We start from the raw sequence: 20,373 nt of genomic DNA on the forward strand, positions 1-20,373 counted from the left end.
CAGAGAGCAGGACGACAAGGGGATGCACAAGGGGATGCACAAGGGGATGCACAAGGAGATGCACAAGGAGATGCACAAGGAGATGCACAAGGGGATGCACAAGGGGATGCACAAGAGGATGCACAAGGGGATGCACGAGGAGATGCACGAGGGGATGCACGAGGGGTTGCACAAGGAGATGCACAAGGGGTTGCACAAGGAGATGCACAAGGAGATGCACAAGGGGATGCACGAGGAGATGCACAAGGGGATGCACAAGGAGATGCACAAGGAGATGCACAAGGGGCTGTTGCACAAGGGGTTGTTGCACAAGGGGATGCACAAGGGGATGCACAAGGAGATGCACAAGGAGATGCACAAGGGGATGCACAAGGAGATGCACAAGGAGATGCACAAGGGGATGCACAAGGGGATGCACGAGGAGATGCACGAGGAGATGCACGAGGGGATGCACAAGGGGATGCACAAGGGGATGCACGAGGAGATGCACAAGAGGATGCACGAGGGGTTGCACAAGGAGATGCACAAGGAGATGCACAAGAGGATGCACAAGGGGATGCACAAGGGGATGCACAAGGAGATGCACAAGAGGATGCACGAGGGGTTGCACAAGGAGATGCACAAGGAGATGCACAAGAGGATGCACAAGGGGATGCACAAGGGGATGCACGAGGAGATGCACAAGAGGATGCACGAGGGGTTGCACAAGGAGATGCACAAGGAGATGCACAAGAGGATGCACAAGGGGATGCACAAGGGGATGCACAAGGAGATGCACAAGAGGATGCACGAGGGGTTGCACAAGGAGATGCACAAGGGGTTGCACAAGGAGATGCACAAGGAGATGCACAAGGGGCTGTTGCACAAGGGGTTGTTGCACAAAGCGCCGTCCATCGCGTTGCACGGGCGGCTGCACGGGCCACGCGCGCCGCCGGGGAAGGGCGCGAGCCGCACGCACACACCCCGCCGCGGAGGGGCGCGCGCACTCCCCACGCCCACTCGCCGCCGCCCAATCAGAGGGCGCGGGGGCGTGGCTCGCGCGGGGAAGTGGCGGCGGCGGCGGCGCAGGGGAGCGGAGCTCTATAATGGCGGCCGGGCGGAGGCAGCGCAGCGGCGGCGCTGAGGTAACGCGGAACCCGGTCAGGCCCGGCTCCGGGGCGATCGGGGAGCGGGTCCGGTTGGTCGCCCTGGTGCGTCATAGTGGGGGGCGGCCCCGCACCGGGCCCACACGGGCGGGGATCTTGGCCCCAGGTGTGCGCGGGGGTTGTGAGGGACCCGGCTACTTGCTGAGGCGGCCGCGGGGCCCAGCGGGGCGGGCTCCCCCTCGGGCTGCGGCTCATGGGGTCAGGCCTCACTCTCGGCCTCCACCCGAAGCGAGCGGTGTCTCGGTAAATTTCCCTGTGGAGCAAGGCCCCCCTCGGTGCAGGTGGGGTCCCGGTTTGACAGCCGCTTGTAGGGCTTCCCTGGAGGAGCGGGATGAAGGGGGGGGGGGTGTTAATTTATTTTATTCTGTAATTATTGCTGCTAACGAAGCAGCCTGGGAAGGAAAGGGCTTCTCCTGCGAGATGCCGGCTGCAGGTTCGCAGGCCTGCAGGAGGGAGCAGGGACAGGCCCGGCCTGTCTGCCCGGCGCTGCCTGGCCTGTGCCCGGCCCTGCTGCCAGGGCCCTGCCGCTTGGCGTGAGCTGCCCCGGTCGCTGCCCTGGGGAGCAGCCGACACTTCTCACCAGGTTGGGCAATAAACCTCGGTGGTATTTCCAGACCGGCCTAGCCCGCTGTGGGGGGTGAAGGAAAGCAGGTAGCAACCCCGACGCTTGGCAGAATGACAGATCCTCTCTGGTAACAGCACACAGCTAACTGACTCTCAACGTGGGGGGGGGGGGGGGGGACGTTTTCTGCTCGTTTTGAACATGATGTGATAGTGTTTGAGTAATGCAATCCTTTCCTCAGGAGTTATTTGGCCGCTGGTGAGATTACAGATCCTGCTCTTCTGCCCTGCATGGGAAGGGCTCTTGGCCCGTCAGATCTTAATGTTCAGGCTGTAATCTTAATCTATTCCTCATAGTCCTGCTACAGGTGCAGGCTCAATGCATCCTGTGAGCTGAATCTCATGGTAATGCGTTTCTTGGGCACATCACATTTCAGTTCAAAATGCTCTTGTAAATGCGCATCACGGAACTTTGCTGAAAGGTTAACATGTCTGTGTAGTATTGCCATGAGACTGATGATGCCTCTTTTTCTCTCTCTTTTTCTTTTTTTTTTTTCTTTTTTCTATTAAACATAGTACCTAAAACAGTGGAAATACTTGAAAGCTTCCTACTAATAACAGGCTATTTCAATGTGGTCCTTATTGCCTGGTTTACTGACATAAAGAGAATTACATTTATCACTGGCAATCTTACAAACTATTTTAGTTCTGATATACTAGTTGTGATTTTTTTTTCAATTTTATTTTATTTTTGTGTTTCATTCTGTTTGACCAGTGATAATTAGCTAGCCAAATTTTTTTTTTTTTTCCTGTTTATAGTCAGTGTCCTATTTTGGTTTGGTTGTGTGAAGGTGGTGCTGATGTGTTGTGGTTTGTAATCTTGCAGGGAAGTGTGCAGGGAGGGCTGTAAATCTGTAGCAGTGTTTGGTGGCTTTTTTTTGTTTGTGTATGTGTGTGTTTCTTGTTTTGCTTATAGAGTAATATCTTAACTTTTGTCCTTGCCCTGTTGAGCAAAAGTGAAAGTTAGATGCTGAGTGCAAGCTTCTGTAATCAGTTACCCTTTTTAACTTTTTGTAGCTGTAGACCTCTCATTCAGAGGAGACTAAGTGAAACATCATAGTAACATTAAAAAATAAATCGGAAGCAATCCGAAGTATCTTCTTGTCTTAGTATCAGTAAGAGAATTTCATGATTAAATTGTAACAGAAACCCTTACTTACGCAGTCACCTCCATAAAAGGCAGTGTTAACTAAATCTGTTGCTGCCCAACCACAGGCTTCAACTAGAACCTCTTCTCCACCATCCCAGGTGTGGATGGAGAGCATGAGACCGTACTATTATTCCCACAGATGTTCACAGAAGACACTGAGAGAAAGGAGCAGGAGCATACATGATAGTCCTGTCTCGGCACAAGTCAAGTCTAGATTTGAATTGTTGCCACCTTGAAAACTGGGCTGTATTTGAAATCTTAATAGTCCCACCACAATGATGTAATTTCACTTTTTAACTAGTCCGTGGCAACATGTACAGGTTTACAGAACAGCTTCTGGAATCTTCTGGCACTGGAATGCAATGTTGCGTTCAGTGTAACGCTCAGAGGCGCTGCCCTGTTAATTGCAGGGTTTTGGAAGGCCTAATATTGCCGCACCAAGCCATATGGGGGAAAATACAGCCCAGTTCTTGTTCATAAGTTTTAGTTCTGTGGGTTTTTCCCCCTTCCCCAGAACCCTTGATCTTGAAGATGGTGAGTAGCCAGCCTAAGTACGATCTAATACGGGAGGTTGGTCGTGGCAGTTATGGTGTGGTGTACGAAGCAGTCGTCAGGAAGACCTCTGCACGGGTTGCGGTGAAAAAGATTCGGTGCCATGCTCCAGAGAACGTGGAACTAGCTCTGCGTGAGTTCTGGGCACTTAGCAGTATCAAGAGCCAGCATCCCAACGTCATTCACCTGGAGGAATGCATCTTGCAGAAAGATGGTATGGTGCAGAAGATGTCCCATGGCTCCAGTTCCTCCCTTTATTTACAGGTACATGAAGCTGAGGTAATGGGGTGGAAGTAATTAATATGGATGTGTAGCTGGGAGGGAAGGAGGTGGGTAGATAAGCTGATTTTTTTCTTTTTTTTTTTGAGGTATGCTTAGTTAGGAGAGGGTATTGTAATTATTATATATCTTTAAAAGAGCATATCTATTGCACAATCACCTGTATCTTGTACTTTGAAGCCATGCCACTCTAAAAGACTCCAGGATTTTTTTTAATGCAAATCTGCTTTGATGACTTGAGAGAACACCACAGGTGAAGCAGAAGGGAGGTGCAGGCTGTTGTGTTACTTGGTAGAAGCCCTGCTGCAGGGTTAATGAGCAGACATGTGCTAATGTCTTGAGACAGAGCTCTGAAGAATTTCTTAATCTCGGCTGTCCTTGGAAGAGGAAGTAACCATCTTGATGTAGGAAGCCAACACTTAAAATTCTTTCAGAAATAATAAGCAATTGGTAGCATGTGGAGATACGTTTTCTTTTTTTGAATAAATAACTATTAATCTTTTCCAAAGAGAGGTAAAGGTATGATAAATAAGGCAATAAATAGCGCTTCCCCTATGTGACTATTGAAAGTGACCTTTAAGTCACCTTTAAGTTTGAAGATGGATATTTTTGAAAGAATAAATAGCTCTGGAAAGACTGATTCCAGATAACTGAAAACCTGATTCATTCCCTTGTCAAGAAGCCACCCCAACTATAAATCATCCCCTGGCAGAAATTTGTGTCTCTGGTTTAAAAAGTCAGCAGCCTGCTCAATGTTTATTGTGCTATCCCTAGTCAGCTTTTATCATTTCAGTTTTTATTGTTGTCATTCTTGCATGTCTAATGTAGGACCTTTTGTTACTGAACATTCATCTGACAACCCTTCACGGCTGTCCAGATCCCGTTGTGCTGAGTGCTGTGCGAGCCTGAGAAAGAGGATTCTTGCCTTTGTAAACTTGTTGTAGCTTGGCAGTTGTTACTGACCTGCTTTCATGAAGGGGTTAGGGTAAAATAATACTGGCCAGCTCACATGGGAGAAATTAGTGCCTTGCCTTCCTAGTGGTTGGTGGATCTGTGAGAGATTACATCAAACTTGTGGACAGCTGTACAGGGAGGAGCTTAAAAAAAAAACAAACCACAGGGTGGGGAAGAGGTTCCAGATCACCTGCAGTATTGGTTTTTTGATGGTAGTGCCTCTTAACAATGCTGCCTGTACATCTGGCCTGTGTCAAATTGTTTTCCTGCTCCTGCAAAGGGCAGAGCTGACTCTGAAGAGGCTGGGATCACTTCATAATAGCGTATGCTAAAATAGAGAAAATCAGATCTCCCCTGGCTTGCCCTATCCTCACCCCAGGTGATACTAGCCTGGTCTTGTGGTGCTTTGCCACTGTCACAGGTGTGGTAGTGGATTTTGTTGTCTTAACATACTGAACTGGGATGCAAGTACAGCTCCTGTGAAGCCGTGCAGAGAGGAGAGCTGTGTGTTGGTGCTCACTTGGCAAAGGAGACTCCCTGCTGTCCTGTGATACCTTAATCTCACTGTCACTGGCGAGAAACCCTAAATATGTAGGTTTTTAGTTCTAACATGGATTTACTAGTTTAAGGTGGTCTGGTTTGAGTACTAGCTGTGCTTGTAATTACTAGCATTCTAAAGCTACCTTTAATTTTGCTCTTGGATGGAAAAGGTCGCTTTTTAAGGCACTCCAAAATACCTCCCTAAACATTAATAGCTACCTGGATTTTTGAAAGCCTGTAGGAATGACGTTTGGTTTAGTATGCATTGGTTTACTACTAACAGGAATAACTGCAAGACTTACCTTCCAGTGCATGCTAAGAGCCACCTCAGAGGAGCCGAAGAGGCAAATGTGTATTGTGTAAACAGGATCAGTAAAGCCGATTGCTGGTTTTACTTTGCTTTTTGTCTGAAGTAGCTGTTAGAACTGGCTGCTCGAGCTACTCACTGCTTGTAGTCTAGAGAGTAGCTAGTGGATCTTTATGGTGGGAAAGGTGTTACTTGCAGCAGCTGTTCGGCTGTGCCCATAGATTAGCTTTCTCCTGAGTTAAGGGATCCTGTGTTAACACTTGCAGGAATATATTCATGTGTAAGGAATGGAACATAGGCTTTAAAAATCTATTGTGGTGCCGCTTGATCAGTAGAGGACAAATACAACCCCCCTGGAACTGTACGGAGTTACTTGTATAAACACAGTCTCAACATTAAAGTTGTTAGCAGAGTGGGTGGGACAGGCTTTGTTGGGGTGGGACACTGTCCAGCTGAAACAGATGGGAGTGCAATGGCCACTTAGTATCTTTCCAAACACTGTTATCTGGGTCTAGCTTTAGCTTCTGGGCAGGAGTGTGAACTTGATATGCTTCACACACATGAAAAGAAGGAGCCTGTCGAATACATTGTGATTTTATTTTTTTTTAATGTTTGCATAAAGTTTTTTTCACCAGTTGCAATGTCTTGCCTTCTGGTTTGTTGAGAGGAGGAAGATCCAAACTTCATGCGTTTTTCCATCATATCTTTATATTCTTGTGATCATCAGGTAGTTACGACATTTCTTTTCCTTGTTGCAGCTTGTAGAGACCTCATTAAAAGGAGAAATAGTCTTTGACCCCAGAAGCGCTTATTACCTCTGGTTTGTAATGGATTTCTGTGATGGAGGAGATATGAACGAGTACCTGTTGTCCCGAAAGCCGAACCGCAAGACCAACACCAGTTTCATGCTTCAGCTGAGCAGCGCACTGGCATTCCTGCATAAAAATCAGATTATTCATCGTGATCTCAAGCCTGACAATATTCTGATATCTCAGAGCAGGATGGACGCTAGTGACTCGGAGCCTACCCTGAAAGTAGCTGATTTTGGGCTGAGCAAGGTATGTTCAGCCTCAGGACAGAATCCTGAGGAACCGGTCAATGTAAATAAGTGTTTTTTATCAACTGCGTGTGGAACTGACTTCTATATGGCCCCCGAAGTCTGGGAAGGACACTACACTGCCAAAGCAGACATCTTTGCGTTGGGGATTATAATCTGGGCAATGTTGGAAAGAATCACGTTCATAGATACGGAAACAAAGAAAGAACTTCTGGGGAGTTATGTCAAGCAGGGGACGGTGATCGTGCCTGTTGGAGAGGCGCTTCTAGAAAACCCTAAAATGGAACTGCTCATCCCTGTGAAGAAAAAATCCATGAACGCTCAAATGAAACAGCTGATCAAGGAGATGCTGGCTGCCAACCCGCAGGACCGACCCGACGCTTTTGAACTGGAACTGCGATTAGTCAACATAGCTTTTAAAGACAGCAGCTGGGATACGTGACCTGCCGAGTTGTGTGTCTCTCCGTAGAGCTGCTTCTCACCTAATAGATGGTGCAACTTAATGGCAGTAAAAGAAATGAGCCTGAACTCAAACCTGCAGGGTGTAGTTTCTATCAAACGAATCTGAGTTTCAGAAATGATACAAATGTGAGTCGGCTGTTGTGTTAACAATGCGTTGATGTGTATAATACCAGGATGTTACATGCAAGTGTAAGATGTGATGATGTTAGTTTGTCTATGCTGGCTGTGGGATGTCTTAAGAGCTGAGACTTGATTTCCAGCACTGTCATGGAGTATTTCGTACATTCCAGTTTCCTATGTCAGTATTAGGGACTCTTATGGAGGAAAAAAAAAAAAAGGATTTGCATGCTGGTAGTGCAAATCTTCAGGCTTTGTAAAGTAATTCTGTGTATATATTTATGTATATGAGTGACTGGGAGTGTATGCCACTTTTCTTAAATTATTTGCTATGGGTCTGAATGATTGGGGTCTGCTAGAAAACTAGGTGAAGAAGATAAATGAGAAACATTCCTTCTTCTCCAGGCCTGAATAACTTTATTATTTATTTTTTGTTATCTAATGTCAAAGATGGGGTCTGAGACTTGACTTTGTAGACAGAAAATGCAATGGGATCAGGAGTTTTTAAAGTGCCGACTTGGCCAAGCTTAGCACTTACAGCTTAATGAGCTCGTCACTGAGGGAGTCAAATTAAAAACGTATGCAATCAGGTGCTAGCGTATTGGCTAGTTCATTAATCAGTCAATTTTGCTTTCTTCTAGTAATCGAATACTTTATTAATCAGTTAATCTACAGTTTCACAACATGCTTTCTACTCTTGAGTCTATAATCCAATAACACCTTGGGTCCTGCAAATAGAGTACAGTGAACTTAATTTATGGAAGTGTGGATGAGGGAATCCAGCAGCATAGAACATTATTTTTAAGACTCTTCAAAATATGGTTGCAGCACAGTTTTGTTGTTAACTGAATCAAATAATACTGGTCATGGTCTCTTTCTTTCTGGCGCTGCCCCTGGCCTGGTAATGATGAGGAGATAAAGGAGTGACTGTTTGTCTTGTAGAACACACCTATTCTTAAATATGGAGAAAACTCCGTAACTGGTATGTGAAAGGTATCTCCAATTTGTGTGGCAACCTTGGCTGATTTTTTTTGCTTTTGTTTTCTTCCTGTTGAGTAACATTAACTTAAAGGCATGGACAGTAGGATGGAAAGCTTTGAAGTAGTTGAAAGGCTGCTTATCTCCAGCTCTTGTTCCAGAGAAGCAGAGCGATCTGCTAAGAGAGGTTTCACTGAGGCCACCTGACACTGTAGGGCAGACAGAAGCTGCTTTGTAATAGTGTGACACTTTGTTCCTTTGGGTGCAGACTGTGACCTTTTGGGAAAAGGAGAGTCTTAAAAAAAAATTTGCCTTTAAGAAAACTGGCCTTTGTTGCAGCTTTAATCAATTTAATAGTTTTTTTCCTAAATCTTACCTGAAAACTGCCGTATTTCCTTGTATAATTTGCTTTTCTGATACTGTTCCCTCTTAGTGCTGTGAAAACAATTCTGATAAGTGTTTATGCTGCCAGTGTGAATAAACAGCATAAAATATTTTTTTTGTTCTTCCAAAAGCAAAAAATTCTGTTTCTGCCAAACTTCTGAGGCTCTACGAACTACAGCTGGTTCTTACCTGATGCTGTATAGAGCTGGTGGCAGTTAGCCATGGGGCCGTAGTCCTTAATTCTCATTACTTTGTTTCACTTTATCATTTAAGGCAAGTTGTCTAAACAGTGATTCTCAGACAAATACAAGTTGCTTTCAGAAGACAGTGTTCCCAACTACAGCAGAGCACTTTGCTTCAGCGTAAATTAGCAGGGACGGAGGTGACTGTATTGTACCGAGGATACAGCCTAGTGCCTGCATAGATGTCTCAGTGTCACTCCTTCCCTGCAGGGAGCTTAGTCCTAGAAAAGAGAACTTGGAGCCTATCTGTGAGTAATGATAAGGGGAGATCTATTTTTTTTTTCTTATGTTCTAGAAGCAGAGATCTGTTTGTTCTCGTATTTTAAGAGTTCAGTACAACTGAAGCCTCAGCTTGTTACTGGAAGGAGGAAAACAAACTGCTCGCTGTCTGTGCCAACGCCGTTTCACAGTACTTACATTTCAGCGTGGTCATTCAATGAGTAAAGTTTCAAGAGGGTATATAATTTTTCCATGTTAAACTTGAGAGCTTTCTAAAAACATGTTGCTGACTTCCAAAAGTCAGAATCAACTATGTTATCTTAAAGTATGACTCTACTACAGAATAATACTACTTACCTTTAAGGCGCTTTGCAAATCATCTGATTGTCCTCTGAAGTATTTCAAAGGATGAACACCAAATATGCTGCCTGCCTGCGGTGCAGAAATAAATGAATGGCGCAGGAAAGTTTGGGGGTTTTTTTGACTCCCAAAGTGTTTCTTTGCACTGATTGCCACTTTAAAGGGTGGGGATACCCAAAATCCCTCTCATGGTGCTTAGCCTTGCTGTTGGGTGACACTGAGTGTTTCCTTGGTTAACACTGAATGGTAGTCCTCAAGGTCTGTGTTCTGTTTGATTTATTTTTGTTGTCGTTGTCTGAGGTCTTTGTTTTAAAACCTTTGATAAATGAAATTGTTGTAGCAGCTATGGAGTTATTCACCAGCGTGACACAAAGTCAAGATACTTTTCAGCACTCAGAAAAGATTTTTTTTTTCAAATCTTTCTTTAAAAACTGTAAATTATATTTTATGGAGAATTTATAATGAGGACAATTATTGTGTAATTTATTAAGTTCATGACTGTTTTTGAAATAAAATCTGAATTTCAATGGAGTTTTTGAACTTTCTACAGAGAAATGTTTTCTTCTCAGTGCAATGTCATCTAGCTGTCAGCAAGGCTACAGAAAGGTTTATTTGTGGTGCTAGGACAGAAGTAGCTGTAGTACTTCTTCAGTCATACTGTAAGTGATCCTAGGCTTGTAAAAGATGCTAGGTTGGCTAATAGCTGTGCTGCTCGTCTTCTGTGGGTAGCGGCAATGCCAAACTTCCACTGATGTGTAACGTGCTGCTGGAGGACTTGACAGAGCAAGGCCAAACTGGAGGTGAAAGCAGAGCTGGCTCCTGGGCCAGCCATGTCCGTGTGGACTCTGTGGCTTTGGCTGAGTCCTTTAAGAATCAAAACGGTGCCCTTCTGCATGTACTTCATTTTCAGAGCGGGGATTAAAGACTAAAAGCAGCATTATTGCCTCCAGTACATACTTGAAGTTGTTTTTACAAGCAGACTGAGTACCACCCTGGGCTGTAAGGAAATCTCTAGCAGGCTCTGCCTACTCGGTTACTGGTACTACTGGATTTTTGAGGCTGCAAATAGCTGCTGCCGCTCTCCCAGGCACTGACACTCCTCCCTCTGAAGCGAGCCTTTACCCTCCTAGTTCCTGCCTGTGCTGGAACAGGATTTCACCCAGAAAGCTGCCAGTCCTCATTCTGTGGGTGAACTTTGTTACCCTGCTGTGCAGAGGGCTGGAGGCAGCCTGGTGAACATGTGCTCTGCCGCATTCCCCCCCTGCCTACGCGGGCTGGTTGCTGCTGCCTTTGGGTGTTGCTGGTGGAGGGAGCAGCTGCTGCCGGGGCAGTTCCTGGGGCTGAACCAGGTGGAAATGGAAATGGGCTGGAGGCCTGTGAGGGACAGCAACCTGCTGGTCTCCTGTCCCCTGAGAAACCTTAGAAATAAAAGTTTTTTAAAACACCATTACTTATACATGATGCAAAACTCTAGCAATCATTTGCACGCTTTAATTAACAGTGCTGTGGAACAAAGGGTTGTGCAGGCTGGGAGTGGGAATAGCGCAAACTGGAAATGCTGTAAATTGCCTTGCCTTGCCATTTCTTACCCCAGTAACAAACCCAAGCCCGGTCAGCTTCCGCGTGCCATGCGCTTGCATTGTTTGCCGCAGGTTCCTGCGTGTCCTGGTGCCAGAACTCGGCAGGTTCCCCACCTGGCAGGAGCCGCGTGGTTCAATCAGTAAGTCAGTGCAGTTGTTGCAAAAGAGAAAGGGATTGAAATTTAGATTCTTTTTTATTAAAGGATAAGCACTTTAATTAAAGGAGAAAGTCACACCTCTGATTAGTTGTAAGAGTGATGGCTTTAAATATAGATATAAGCTAGATTCCTCCCCCCCAAAATGAAGAAAACTAAGCCTGTGTACTTGAGATATATCTAGTCCGGGGGTGGGTGGTGGAAATTAGATGTAACTGAGGCTGTATCTCAGCTCAAGTAACCCAACCTCTGCTTTATTTCCCTTGTTCTGCAGAACGCTGAGGCCATTTCCTCGGGCAGGGCTTGGCTAGGTGATCCCCGCTCTCCAGCACTGGACACAGGAGCTCTCCTTGTTTATATTTTTGCTTTCTGTTGGTTTAAATGCATTTTTTCTTTGTGCCAGCCGGTCGTGGCCCCTGCTCAAACTGCAGCGTAATGGCAGACGTTGCTTTGTGGTGGAGATAAAGTCCTGTCTGGGGGAGCCTGCAGCCTGCCCGCCCCTTGGAAGGGTGCCCTCGCTTCAGAAAAACAACTTTTTTTTTTTTTTTCCCCCTGCTCAGGTGGCCTTTGGACTCTGCGCAGCACAAACAGCCGACTTTTTCTGTTCCTTTTCCCTTTGCTCCACCAAATCCTTCTGTGGGGCATCGATCACTAAGTGTTTTTAATCTTTACTGGTAATTTCTGTGGTGAACACAAGGATTTGTCCTACAGAGAACTAGTTAGGAGTATTTAAACACAAACTTTGTTTAATGGGCAGTGCTGAGCACTGACTGTTTCGTTTCCCTTTTGGTCTGAGGGGCTGGGGAGCAGTTTATGCAAAGTGCAATTTCTATTCTTAGGTGCACTGAAGGAAGAGGGATGTATCTGAAATGCCACAAACCATCCAGAGTGTCTGTGCTGCTTGGGGAGGGGTGGGAGGTGGAAATACGTGACCGAGCTGCTGCAGATCTCTGGTCACTAGCTCTGTAAGCGGTTTTGGGGTGTCTGAGATCGCACACTCTTAGAAGCTGAGCAAACGAAGCATGGAGAAGTCGAGTGACCCGAAGGATGAGCCAGGTCCCTTTGTTCCCAGATGAATTTCCAGATTATTTGGGTGTCTGAAGCAGAAAGCAATTGCACAAGGGCTGCAGTTCACGAGGAGCAGCCAGGGCCAGCGCGGGGGCACGGGCTGAGCCGTGGGGCTGAGCTGGCGGGTGGTGGTTGGAGTTGCGGCCGCTCGCTGGGGCAGCCCCGTCTGCCCAGCTCCATCCTGCTCTCCACTGGTAAAGCGTGCTGGGCTGGGGTGCTGGAGAGGACACTGCCAATGGGCTTTGTGCTCTCCTGAAGAGGGCAAAGGGAGAACTGCTGTTAGAATTGCAATTGCTCAGAGGCCTCTTTAATCTCTGGGCTTTGAGATGCAACCAGATGCAACCTTAAAAACCTTTGTGGGGCCCTTGCAGCAGGTGGGGGGTTCAGCCCAGATGCTCATCTCTGACCCTGGGGAGGCTTCCCTCAGTCCCCGCAGCTCCTTCCTTCTCTCTGCCTTTCCTGTCTGTCCCTGGGCACCCAGTACTGATTTGTTCTGCTTTGCAGACACCGGACAGCCGGCAGAAGTCAGCGAGGCCAGCCATCGCCCACCGTGAGTTTTGAACATCCACGGGAGCCTCGGTGTCTTCTCCGGGGCCCAGCTGCTGTCTAGTTCCTACTTGCACGAACTTGTAGGTGGCTGCCTTAGATTAGGTGGTGGTTTCAGATTTATTCATGCCCATTTGAGCCCTTGGTATTTTTAAACTTGTATAGCAAGCCTTCCGCTCCTGCCCTCTCCCGAAGGAAAGCGCCTGCACCCTGGGCCCTCTCTGGCTTGCAGCCACCCAGCTCCCGTGGGCTGCTCTCCAGGCGGTGGCATTTGCATGGACCTCAGACCAGAAAGAGCTTTTGTGGGTTGTGAAAGTAAACCAGCAAGTAGAAACAGATGTCTGAGTTATCAAGTGCTGCAGTGCTGTCTGCACCTGGTGACGGTGGAGTTAAAGTGATGTTTGGGGTTTTTTTTTTTTAAAGGAGAAATGCAACTGGAAAGGACTGAGGGCTTCAGCCCTCCTGCTCCCTGCGGGCATGGCAGCCTCTGGCTTCCCCTTGCCTGCTGGCCCGGATCCGTGGGAGCAGCGCTGGGAGCCCTGTGCTGCTCTGCTGCTGCTCCTCAAGCCTGGCGTGTGAGTTATGAGGTGGGGACATCGTTAGCAGAGCCGAGGGCCGTGTCCCCCTCACCATGAGCCAGGAGGAAGGAAGGCTTGCAGGGAGCAGGGCTGTTTAATCGGGAGCTAGACACGCTCTGAAAAATGGTGTTGGAAGGATGATCAGGGCTCTGGGACTCGTGACCTTTGAGGACTTTCTCAGGCTTTTCTCACCCGCTGCAAGGGCTGGATGTTTCCATACCTGGCCCCAGCTGTGGTCAGGTTTTGCCCGGGGTTGCTTTGCTTGCCTGGCAGCGTGCTCGCTTCCCGCTGAGCCAAACAGGGCCCCACTGAAGAGCAGAGCACGCTTTCGGAGAGCTCTGAGTAACCTTAAATAAAAACAAGGGACTTTGAGCATCCACGTGACTAAGAGAAGCCGCCTGGTGCACTCACAAGAGGCTAATTAATTGGGTAAATCCCTTCCTAGAAATCGAAGTGACAAAACCCCCAACGCCTCCCCAGGGGAAGCAGGATGCTGCCTGGGATGCTGATGCCAGGAACGGCCTTTCCAATCATCCGGTTTTGTATCCCAAAGGGAATCTGCCTTGTCCAAACAGTTCAACGGTAAGTGCCTGGTGGGTGCTCTGAGGAGGAGCAGGAGAGGAGGGTGGTCGCTCTGGGGCAGGTTTGGTAGGAGCATCCCATGGGAATACCCTGCATCTGCCGGAGAAAGGTGAATCCGAGGCTGCTCTTACTCACTTGTGGATTTACTGGAACAGCTGCTGAGATTCCATCTCGGAAAATAAAACCTGTCCTAATACATGGTGATTCATGTTGCCTGGAGTGAAAAATAAGGTCCTGTTGGCTGCCCCTGTCCCATGTGGGAACTCAGGTGCTCTCTTCCCAGGGGCAGATCCCAGGGCTCCCACAGGTTTCTCCATCACCCCCGTCCTTTTTCCCCATCATCCTCTGGAGACGGTTGGGTTTGCTCTGGCACGGCCGCATCCTGCATGCAGAGCCTGAGCACCGCTGGGAGCACAGCTGCTGGTGTTGCTCCTCTGCGGTTTATTAGAATAGAATAGGTGGTTTGTCCCTTCCTCGCTTTCACTGGGATTTTTTCCGGTGCTGGCAGAGCTTGGACAAGCTCTGGCCGCTCTCATCCTGCTCAGACTCCATTTTTCTCAGCTTGGGAATCCTGGCTCCGGCCCCTTCCTGGCACCATTGCCGTTGCACAGGGAGGTGCTGGATGCCGACCCGGCCCTGGTTCCCGGCACTGGCTCCTCAGCCGCGGCACCGCAGGAAGGAACTGGGGTGGGGGCCAGCAGCGCTCGAGGCCAGGTCCCCTCTTATCTAGGGACAGTGCCCTGGCCTGCGGATCCCAGGGCAAATCCCGTGGCTTTGTCCCTGCTGGAACCTCCTGAGTCCCTGCAAGCAGCCTGGGCCGGGCTGAACCCCGGCTCTCCGTCCATACTGGCTGCGAGAGGGATGGAGGGAGCTGGCAGGTCCCTAGGGAGCACTGGGGGCTTTTTCTGACCCCGCTCCGAGGGGCTGGGAGCCCAGCTCGGGGCGCAGTGTGTCCTTCTTCCCCCAGCTGCTGCGGTGCCGCTGTCACAGCCCCCCAGGCAGGCGCTGGGGATGGAGGGGGGGCCTGGGGCTGCCCCCGCAGGAGCGCTCGGCCTTCGGGAAGGGGAGAGGGCAGCGGTAAAAATAACCCTTAGGCCGGCTCCAGCCTGTTGTGGCTTCCTGCAATTTTACAGCCCTTCCCGGGGGGAAGAGGAGGCAGGAACTGGCTGACTCGCCAGTGGAGAAGGTGCCAGAAGGACCCTTCCTCCCTCCTCTTCCTCCTCCTCCTCCTCCCTCTCCCTGCTCGCCAGCCAGGGCAGGATCCTGGGGAAGGGGATCGTGATGGGCTTCTGCTCCTGAGCTGCGCCCAGCATCTTGGGGTGGATGTAGAAGGAGAAGCTGCCGGGAGCGGACGTGGTTTTCCTGTCCTGTTCCTAATGCCGCGTGTGCTGGGGGGACAGGGAGACTCACTCCTGCCTGGGAGGAGGCAGAGATCTGTGTTGCAGATCCCGAAATCCTGGCCAGGCTCCCGTGAGGAGGGGAGGAGGAGAGCTGGTAGAGTTGAGCTGGAGCTGCCAGAGAAGGAGGGTTAATTTTGGCTGGACAGGGGCAGGGGTCTGGGGTGTGAAGGTTGCAGCTGAGGCCGGGGGTTCATGCTGGCAGGGTGGGCACAGGGCAGGCTCCTGCTGACGGAGCTGGGCTGGCAGGGGTTAACGGGGTGGTTCTTCCTCTTCCTCACCCTCTATATGAGGCTCCTGCCGGTTCTGGGCTCAGTTTGCTGCTGGCGGCCAGAGGGGCAGGACCTGAGTGAGACCGGAGCATCCCTGCATCCCATCCCTGCGTGGGCTCAGGTGAGCGAGAGCATCCTCCACCCGCCGAGCCCAGTGACTGGGCACGGATCCGGGCAGTGGGGCTGGGCTGGGGAGTGTGCAGGCGTGCTGGCACGGGCAGTCACACCCTGGGCACGCTGGCTCTGCCAGGGCAAAGCCGGCAGGTGATGGGACCACGTGCTGGGCCACCTTCCCTTGAACCACCGCAGAGCTCTGCCCTGCACCGGCTGGGGAGCTCATTGCTTGGGAGCAGAGGACCAGACAAACCGCGTGCCTCAGTTTCCCTGTCTGTACACCAGGGGTGGACACGGTGTTGGAGCCCGTGGGCTGTGTGTGGGCAGGGGGCTCCGGGCGCTGTCTGCTCTGTAGTGAGCCCCGCTCTGCCCGGCCCCATGTCCCTGCTGTCACCTGGGGAGGCTGTGGGGCCGGGGAGGCTGCAGGCAGTGGGGCGGCTCTTCAAACATCCAGGCCTCTTCTGCTCAGCGAAACCATCTGCTCTGGGCATTTACAGCCCCTGGGTCAGGCTCCAGACCCCCCACCCCAGCACCCACCTCCACAGCTGGATTCACAGCCCCAGACCCACGCGGGTGCTCGGGTACAGCTGAGCAAGAGCTGTCACAACCCAGGCCCCTTTGCTCCACGCTCCTCTCGCATCGAGCAGGAGAGGTACCTTCTCTCCCAGGCAGCCGAGCTCAGCCTGGCTGTGGGGAGCGTAGCATGGAAACCCCAAAACGCCCCCAGCCCTGGCCCCGGGCCCGGCCAGCTCTCCTGCACACAGGGCCATGCTGGCTTTGTTCCGCTGTCCCTGCGCTCAGAGAGATAAGGTGGCCGGCTCCGGTATTTTTTCCTGTTGGAAGCCACTCCTGGGATGCGAGTGAAGCCGGCGGATGCTCGGCGCTTCTCTTTTCCTGCCCGCAGATTGTTCCTGCCTGGGCTGGCAGGGTTTGCTGCCTGCTACCTGCCTGCTCGGGCAAGGGCAGCACTGCTCTGCCGCGCGTTCGGTTGAGGGGACCCCCCCCCCCGGCTCCACTTCGCCCCCCTGCCACTGCTGCATCCTTGGTGCTAACCCTGGCTCTCCTCTCTCCTCCCAGGGCTGAATCCAGGAGCCAAGCGAAGCTTTGGGAGCATCCCCGGCCGCAGCACCGCAGCACCGGACCCCCCCACGCACACAGAGCCACCCGGGGAAGAGCAGAGCGACCAGGGGTGCTGTTTTGGGGCAGGGGAGCAATGGTGCCCCTGGGCAGCCCCTCTCTCGCTGTTTGTGCCTCCAGCAACCTGCGCCTCGTGGCCCCCGGCCGTGGCTCCCCCCTGGCCTGGCTGAACCAGGGCCCCGAGTGCCCGCGGGAGCTGGGGGGCGGCGGGGGCCGGACGCCCAGCGCCGTGGAGCGGCTGGAGGCCGACAAGGCCAAATACGTCAAATCCCAGCAGGTCATCAACAGCCGGCAGGAGCCAGCGCTGCGGGGCTGCTCGCCCCGGCTCTCCCCCCGCGGCCGGCGCCTCCTCGTCCGTCAGCAGTGTAGCGAGTTGTGTCAGGGCTCGGAGCTGGGCCGGGAGGGCTCCTGGAAGCTGTCGTGCCCCCAGTCCCCTGTGTCACGCCGGACCGGCAGCAGGCGCCTGCTGAGACCCGACTCGCTCATCATCTACCGACAGAAACGGGACTGCCCGGGGGGGGACAAGGAGAACACCAAGGGCGCTGGGCTGGTGCGACGCTTCTTCCAGGGACCCCTCAGAGACAAACCCCCCAGCTCCCCCCCAGCCAGGGGGGTGGATGAGGGGCCACCAGCCCCCCCCAGCCCCAAACCCCCCTTGCTGTGGGTGCCTGCAGAGAAGGAGGAGGTGAGGACGCCGGATGCCGGCAGCGGCGGTGGCAGTGGTGGCATCTTCCCTCTGCCCAGCAGCCCAGCGGCGCAGCACCCCCGGCCCCCCGACAAGCAGGCGCTGGCTCTGCGCATCTCCCTGCCGCTCTCGGAGCAGGAGCGGTTCTTCAACTACTGCGGGCTGGACCGGGCATTGGTGGAGCTGCTGGGGCGGGAGAGGTTCGGGCCGGCGGGCTGGGACAACGCCTCGGTTCGGCTCCCCGGATCCTGCGAGTCGGAGCCTGGGCAGGCTTCGGGAGGCAGCGAGGAGGATGTGGAACCGGGCGAGGAAGAGTCAGACACCCGGCTGGGCTCCGCCGTCTCGGTGGTGGAGCGTAATGCCCGCGTCATCAAGTGGCTCTACGGCTGCCAGAGAGCCTGGGCGGCCGCCAAGGAATCCACCGTCTGAGCAGAGGCAGCCCGGCTGGGGACGGGGACCCTCACGTGGGTCCCGCTGGCTGGATGCGGCCCCTCACTGGTTGTGGCCGATGGGCTGGTGGCATCCATGGGGCTACTGCTGGCCGCGTGGGCCACCAGGTCTACCCTACCCCCTCCCCTTTACCCCCGCACCACCAGGTCTGCCCTGCACCCAGGGCTGAGCACAGTGGGGCACCCAGGGGGGGCAGGCAGGGAAGGGGCTCCCCTGGGAGTTTCTCCATGTCTCCGGGGCCACCTTGCTGTTGTCCCCCCACTGCAGCCCCTCTTCTCCCTCCTCTCCATCACCAGCCCAGGGTGGTGGGATGGGGCTGCAGCCCCCTCAGCTGCTCACGTCCTGCACTGGCTGGGGGGTGGGCAGAGTCCGAGCCCTCCCCCCCCCCCCCCCACCCCGGGGCACGGTCACCCCACAGCCCCCTCCTCCCCAGAAAAGGGGCTGCTGGGACCAGAGCAGTGCTCAATAAACCTGTTTTGGTTTTGTTCTGTTTTTTTCTAGCCTGGCAGCGTGTGTGGTTTGTGTGGACAGAGCCCAGGCTGGGCAGGGGGATGCTTCGGAGCTGGGGGTGGCAGCTCCCCATCCCCACCGTGGGGGCTGTGCTGCTCCGGGGGTGATGGGGCTGCCGCAGGTGGGGGGGCGAGGGCAAAGAAACACCAGGCAGGGCTCAGGGGGAAGGGGCATTCGGGGCCTTTAGTGCAGACACATCGCCAAAACCCACTGCAGAGCCCTTGGGCAGGGGCTGGGGGCTGCCCACCAGTAAAGGGGGGGTCACCCGCGCTGCTGGAGAGTCCGGCCGGTACCTCCTCCTCTAGTTGCCCTTAGGGGCGTTTTTATTCCGGATTTCGGCCAGTTTGCCAGCCAGGAAGCCCCAGCGGAAGGCTCCTTCCTCCGGCTCCCGCAGATCGCTGTCATCGTTACCCGGCGGCTCCCCAGGGCTCTCGCCCGGCTCCGGGGGGGGCACCCCCTTGTCCAGACCTGACGCCTGCTGCCACTTGGTAGCAAAGAGATCCCAAAAACCAGGCGCCTTCTCGGAGGGGGGTGGCTCGGGCGGCTCCGCGGCCAGCGGGCTGGGGAGAGAGCGGGGATGAGGATGGCAGCGTAGGGACCCTTCTCGATGGGACTGGTCCCCCCCCAGAGCCTCCCCACGTCCCCCTTCCATGCCAGCTCTCCTGCTGCTGCCCTCCAGCCCAGCCCCGTGGGTATAGGCAGGGGAGGGGGATGCGGGTGATGGGACGGGGGGATGTGGGGGTTTGGATGGATCCAGGCTCTGGGGTCGTGTGTCCCCCCCCCAACCAAGCTGCAACTTACTGGTCTGCGCAGGGTTCCGGGCTGAGCAGCTGGTGCTCGTCCTCACGGGTGAAGAGGGATGAAAGTGTCCGCCAGCCCCGGGCACCTACCCCCTGCACCTGTGGGGGAGGCAGCACCAGGCTCGCTGGGGACCTCCAGCCCCCCCCCGGCCCCCCGCTTCCCCCAGCCGCCTCCTCACCTTCCTCGCCAGCTGGGACACGGGGCTGGGTCCCTCCTCCATCAGTGTGGAGGGCTCGGCCGTCTCCATCAGCTCAGGGAGGTCTCCCTGCAATGAAGCCCCCACATGAGGACAGGGGTGCAGGCGGGGGGGGGGGCAGGGAGGTTGGTCACCCCACTTTGGGGGGACCCAGGCATGCCGGTACCCCCTACCCTACCTCCTCCTGCAGTGCCCCGTCTGCCTGCGCCCCCCCCAGGGTCTGCAGCACTTTGGCTTTGTAGAGCCGCCAGAAGCCCTGGGTCATGGTGAGGGGCTCAACAGGGTCAGGAGCCGGTGGGTGCCGTGGGGAGCGGGAGGGGTGCCAGGGCCGGGGCCCCCCTGCTCCGCCCCAGCGATCCGGTGGCTTCATTAAAGTTTCAGGGGCCACTTCCAATGCATAAAAGGGAACCTGAGCCTGGCCTGAGCCGGGGGCAGCGCAGGGGCAGCTCCTCTGCTCACCCCCAACCCCCTCTCCAGCCCCCCACCCCACCTCGCCAGTGCCCCTCACCCACGGGGAGGACCCCCAGGGCTGGGGCCACCCCAAGCCCACAGCGCAGAGCAGGCGCTGGGGCTCGGCACTTTCCCCTCCCCCTTCCCCCATGGGTCCCCATCTATAATTGATCACCCAGAGTGGAGGAAACACGATCAGTGCCGGGCCACGTTGTGCTGAGCCCTCCCCAGCTCATCACAGCAGTGACCGGGGCAGTGCAGGCCCCCGGTCACCCCCTGCCCTGAGGCCAGGCCCTGTGCCCCACTGCAGGGACACTCTGGGGATGGCTGCACCGGGTGCTGGGAGCCCTTGGGGACGCGGCTGTCCCCCGAAGGCATTCACCGGCTCCGGGAGGCGCGGGGCTGGGCACGGCCGGAGGGCAGAGCTATGGGGCTGAGCCTGGGGGCGTGGCTTGTGACCAGGTGGGCGTGGCTTGTGGTTACAT

General features: G+C 53.4%; 3 protein-coding genes across 7 annotated transcripts; 2 read left to right on the forward strand and 1 right to left on the reverse strand.

The window, feature by feature from the left end:
- Positions 1-1,032: 1,032 nt before the first annotated feature.
- On the forward strand, positions 1,033-9,898 carry PDIK1L (PDLIM1 interacting kinase 1 like). Of its 2 annotated transcripts, none has more exons than XM_075773997.1 (3): positions 1,033-1,124; positions 2,283-3,732; positions 6,307-9,898. In XM_075773997.1, the coding sequence occupies exons 2-3, from the start codon at positions 3,448-3,450 to the stop codon at positions 7,045-7,047; spliced, it is 1,026 nt and encodes a 341-aa protein (XP_075630112.1). In that variant the 5' UTR covers positions 1,033-1,124; positions 2,283-3,447; the 3' UTR covers positions 7,048-9,898. The 2 variants fall into 2 exon arrangements, with proteins under 2 accessions (XP_075630112.1, XP_075630113.1); XM_075773998.1 differs by having other exon boundaries at positions 1,071-1,124; positions 3,431-3,732.
- Positions 9,899-10,007: 109 nt separating this feature from the next.
- FAM110D (family with sequence similarity 110 member D) lies at positions 10,008-18,431 on the forward strand. Of its 3 annotated transcripts, none has more exons than XM_075773995.1 (3): positions 10,008-15,346; positions 15,567-15,666; positions 16,737-18,431. In XM_075773995.1, the coding sequence occupies exon 3, from the start codon at positions 16,873-16,875 to the stop codon at positions 17,908-17,910; it is 1,038 nt and encodes a 345-aa protein (XP_075630110.1). In that variant the 5' UTR covers positions 10,008-15,346; positions 15,567-15,666; positions 16,737-16,872; the 3' UTR covers positions 17,911-18,431. The 3 variants fall into 3 exon arrangements, with proteins under 3 accessions (XP_075630110.1, XP_075630111.1, XP_075630109.1); XM_075773996.1 differs by having other exon boundaries at positions 10,008-13,876; XM_075773994.1 differs by having other exon boundaries at positions 10,008-15,666.
- A 278-nt stretch (positions 18,432-18,709) lies between these two features.
- On the reverse strand, positions 18,710-20,277 carry C22H1orf232 (chromosome 22 C1orf232 homolog). 2 transcript variants are annotated; one of them, XM_075774002.1, is made up of 4 exons: positions 20,064-20,277; positions 19,421-19,507; positions 19,243-19,340; positions 18,710-19,001 (listed from the first exon to the last, which is right to left on the reverse strand). In XM_075774002.1, exons 2-4 carry the CDS (start codon positions 19,487-19,489, stop codon positions 18,743-18,745), a joined length of 426 nt encoding a protein of 141 aa, XP_075630117.1. In that variant the 5' UTR covers positions 19,490-19,507; positions 20,064-20,277; the 3' UTR covers positions 18,710-18,742. The 2 variants fall into 2 exon arrangements, with proteins under 2 accessions (XP_075630117.1, XP_075630116.1); XM_075774001.1 differs by lacking the exon at positions 20,064-20,277 and adding an exon at positions 19,617-19,703.
- Between the last annotated feature and the right edge of the window lie 96 nt (positions 20,278-20,373).

Source organism: Balearica regulorum, chromosome 22 (assembly GCF_011004875.1).
Source record: "Balearica regulorum gibbericeps isolate bBalReg1 chromosome 22, bBalReg1.pri, whole genome shotgun sequence".
Classification (NCBI taxonomy): Eukaryota; Metazoa; Chordata; class Aves; order Gruiformes; family Gruidae; genus Balearica; species Balearica regulorum.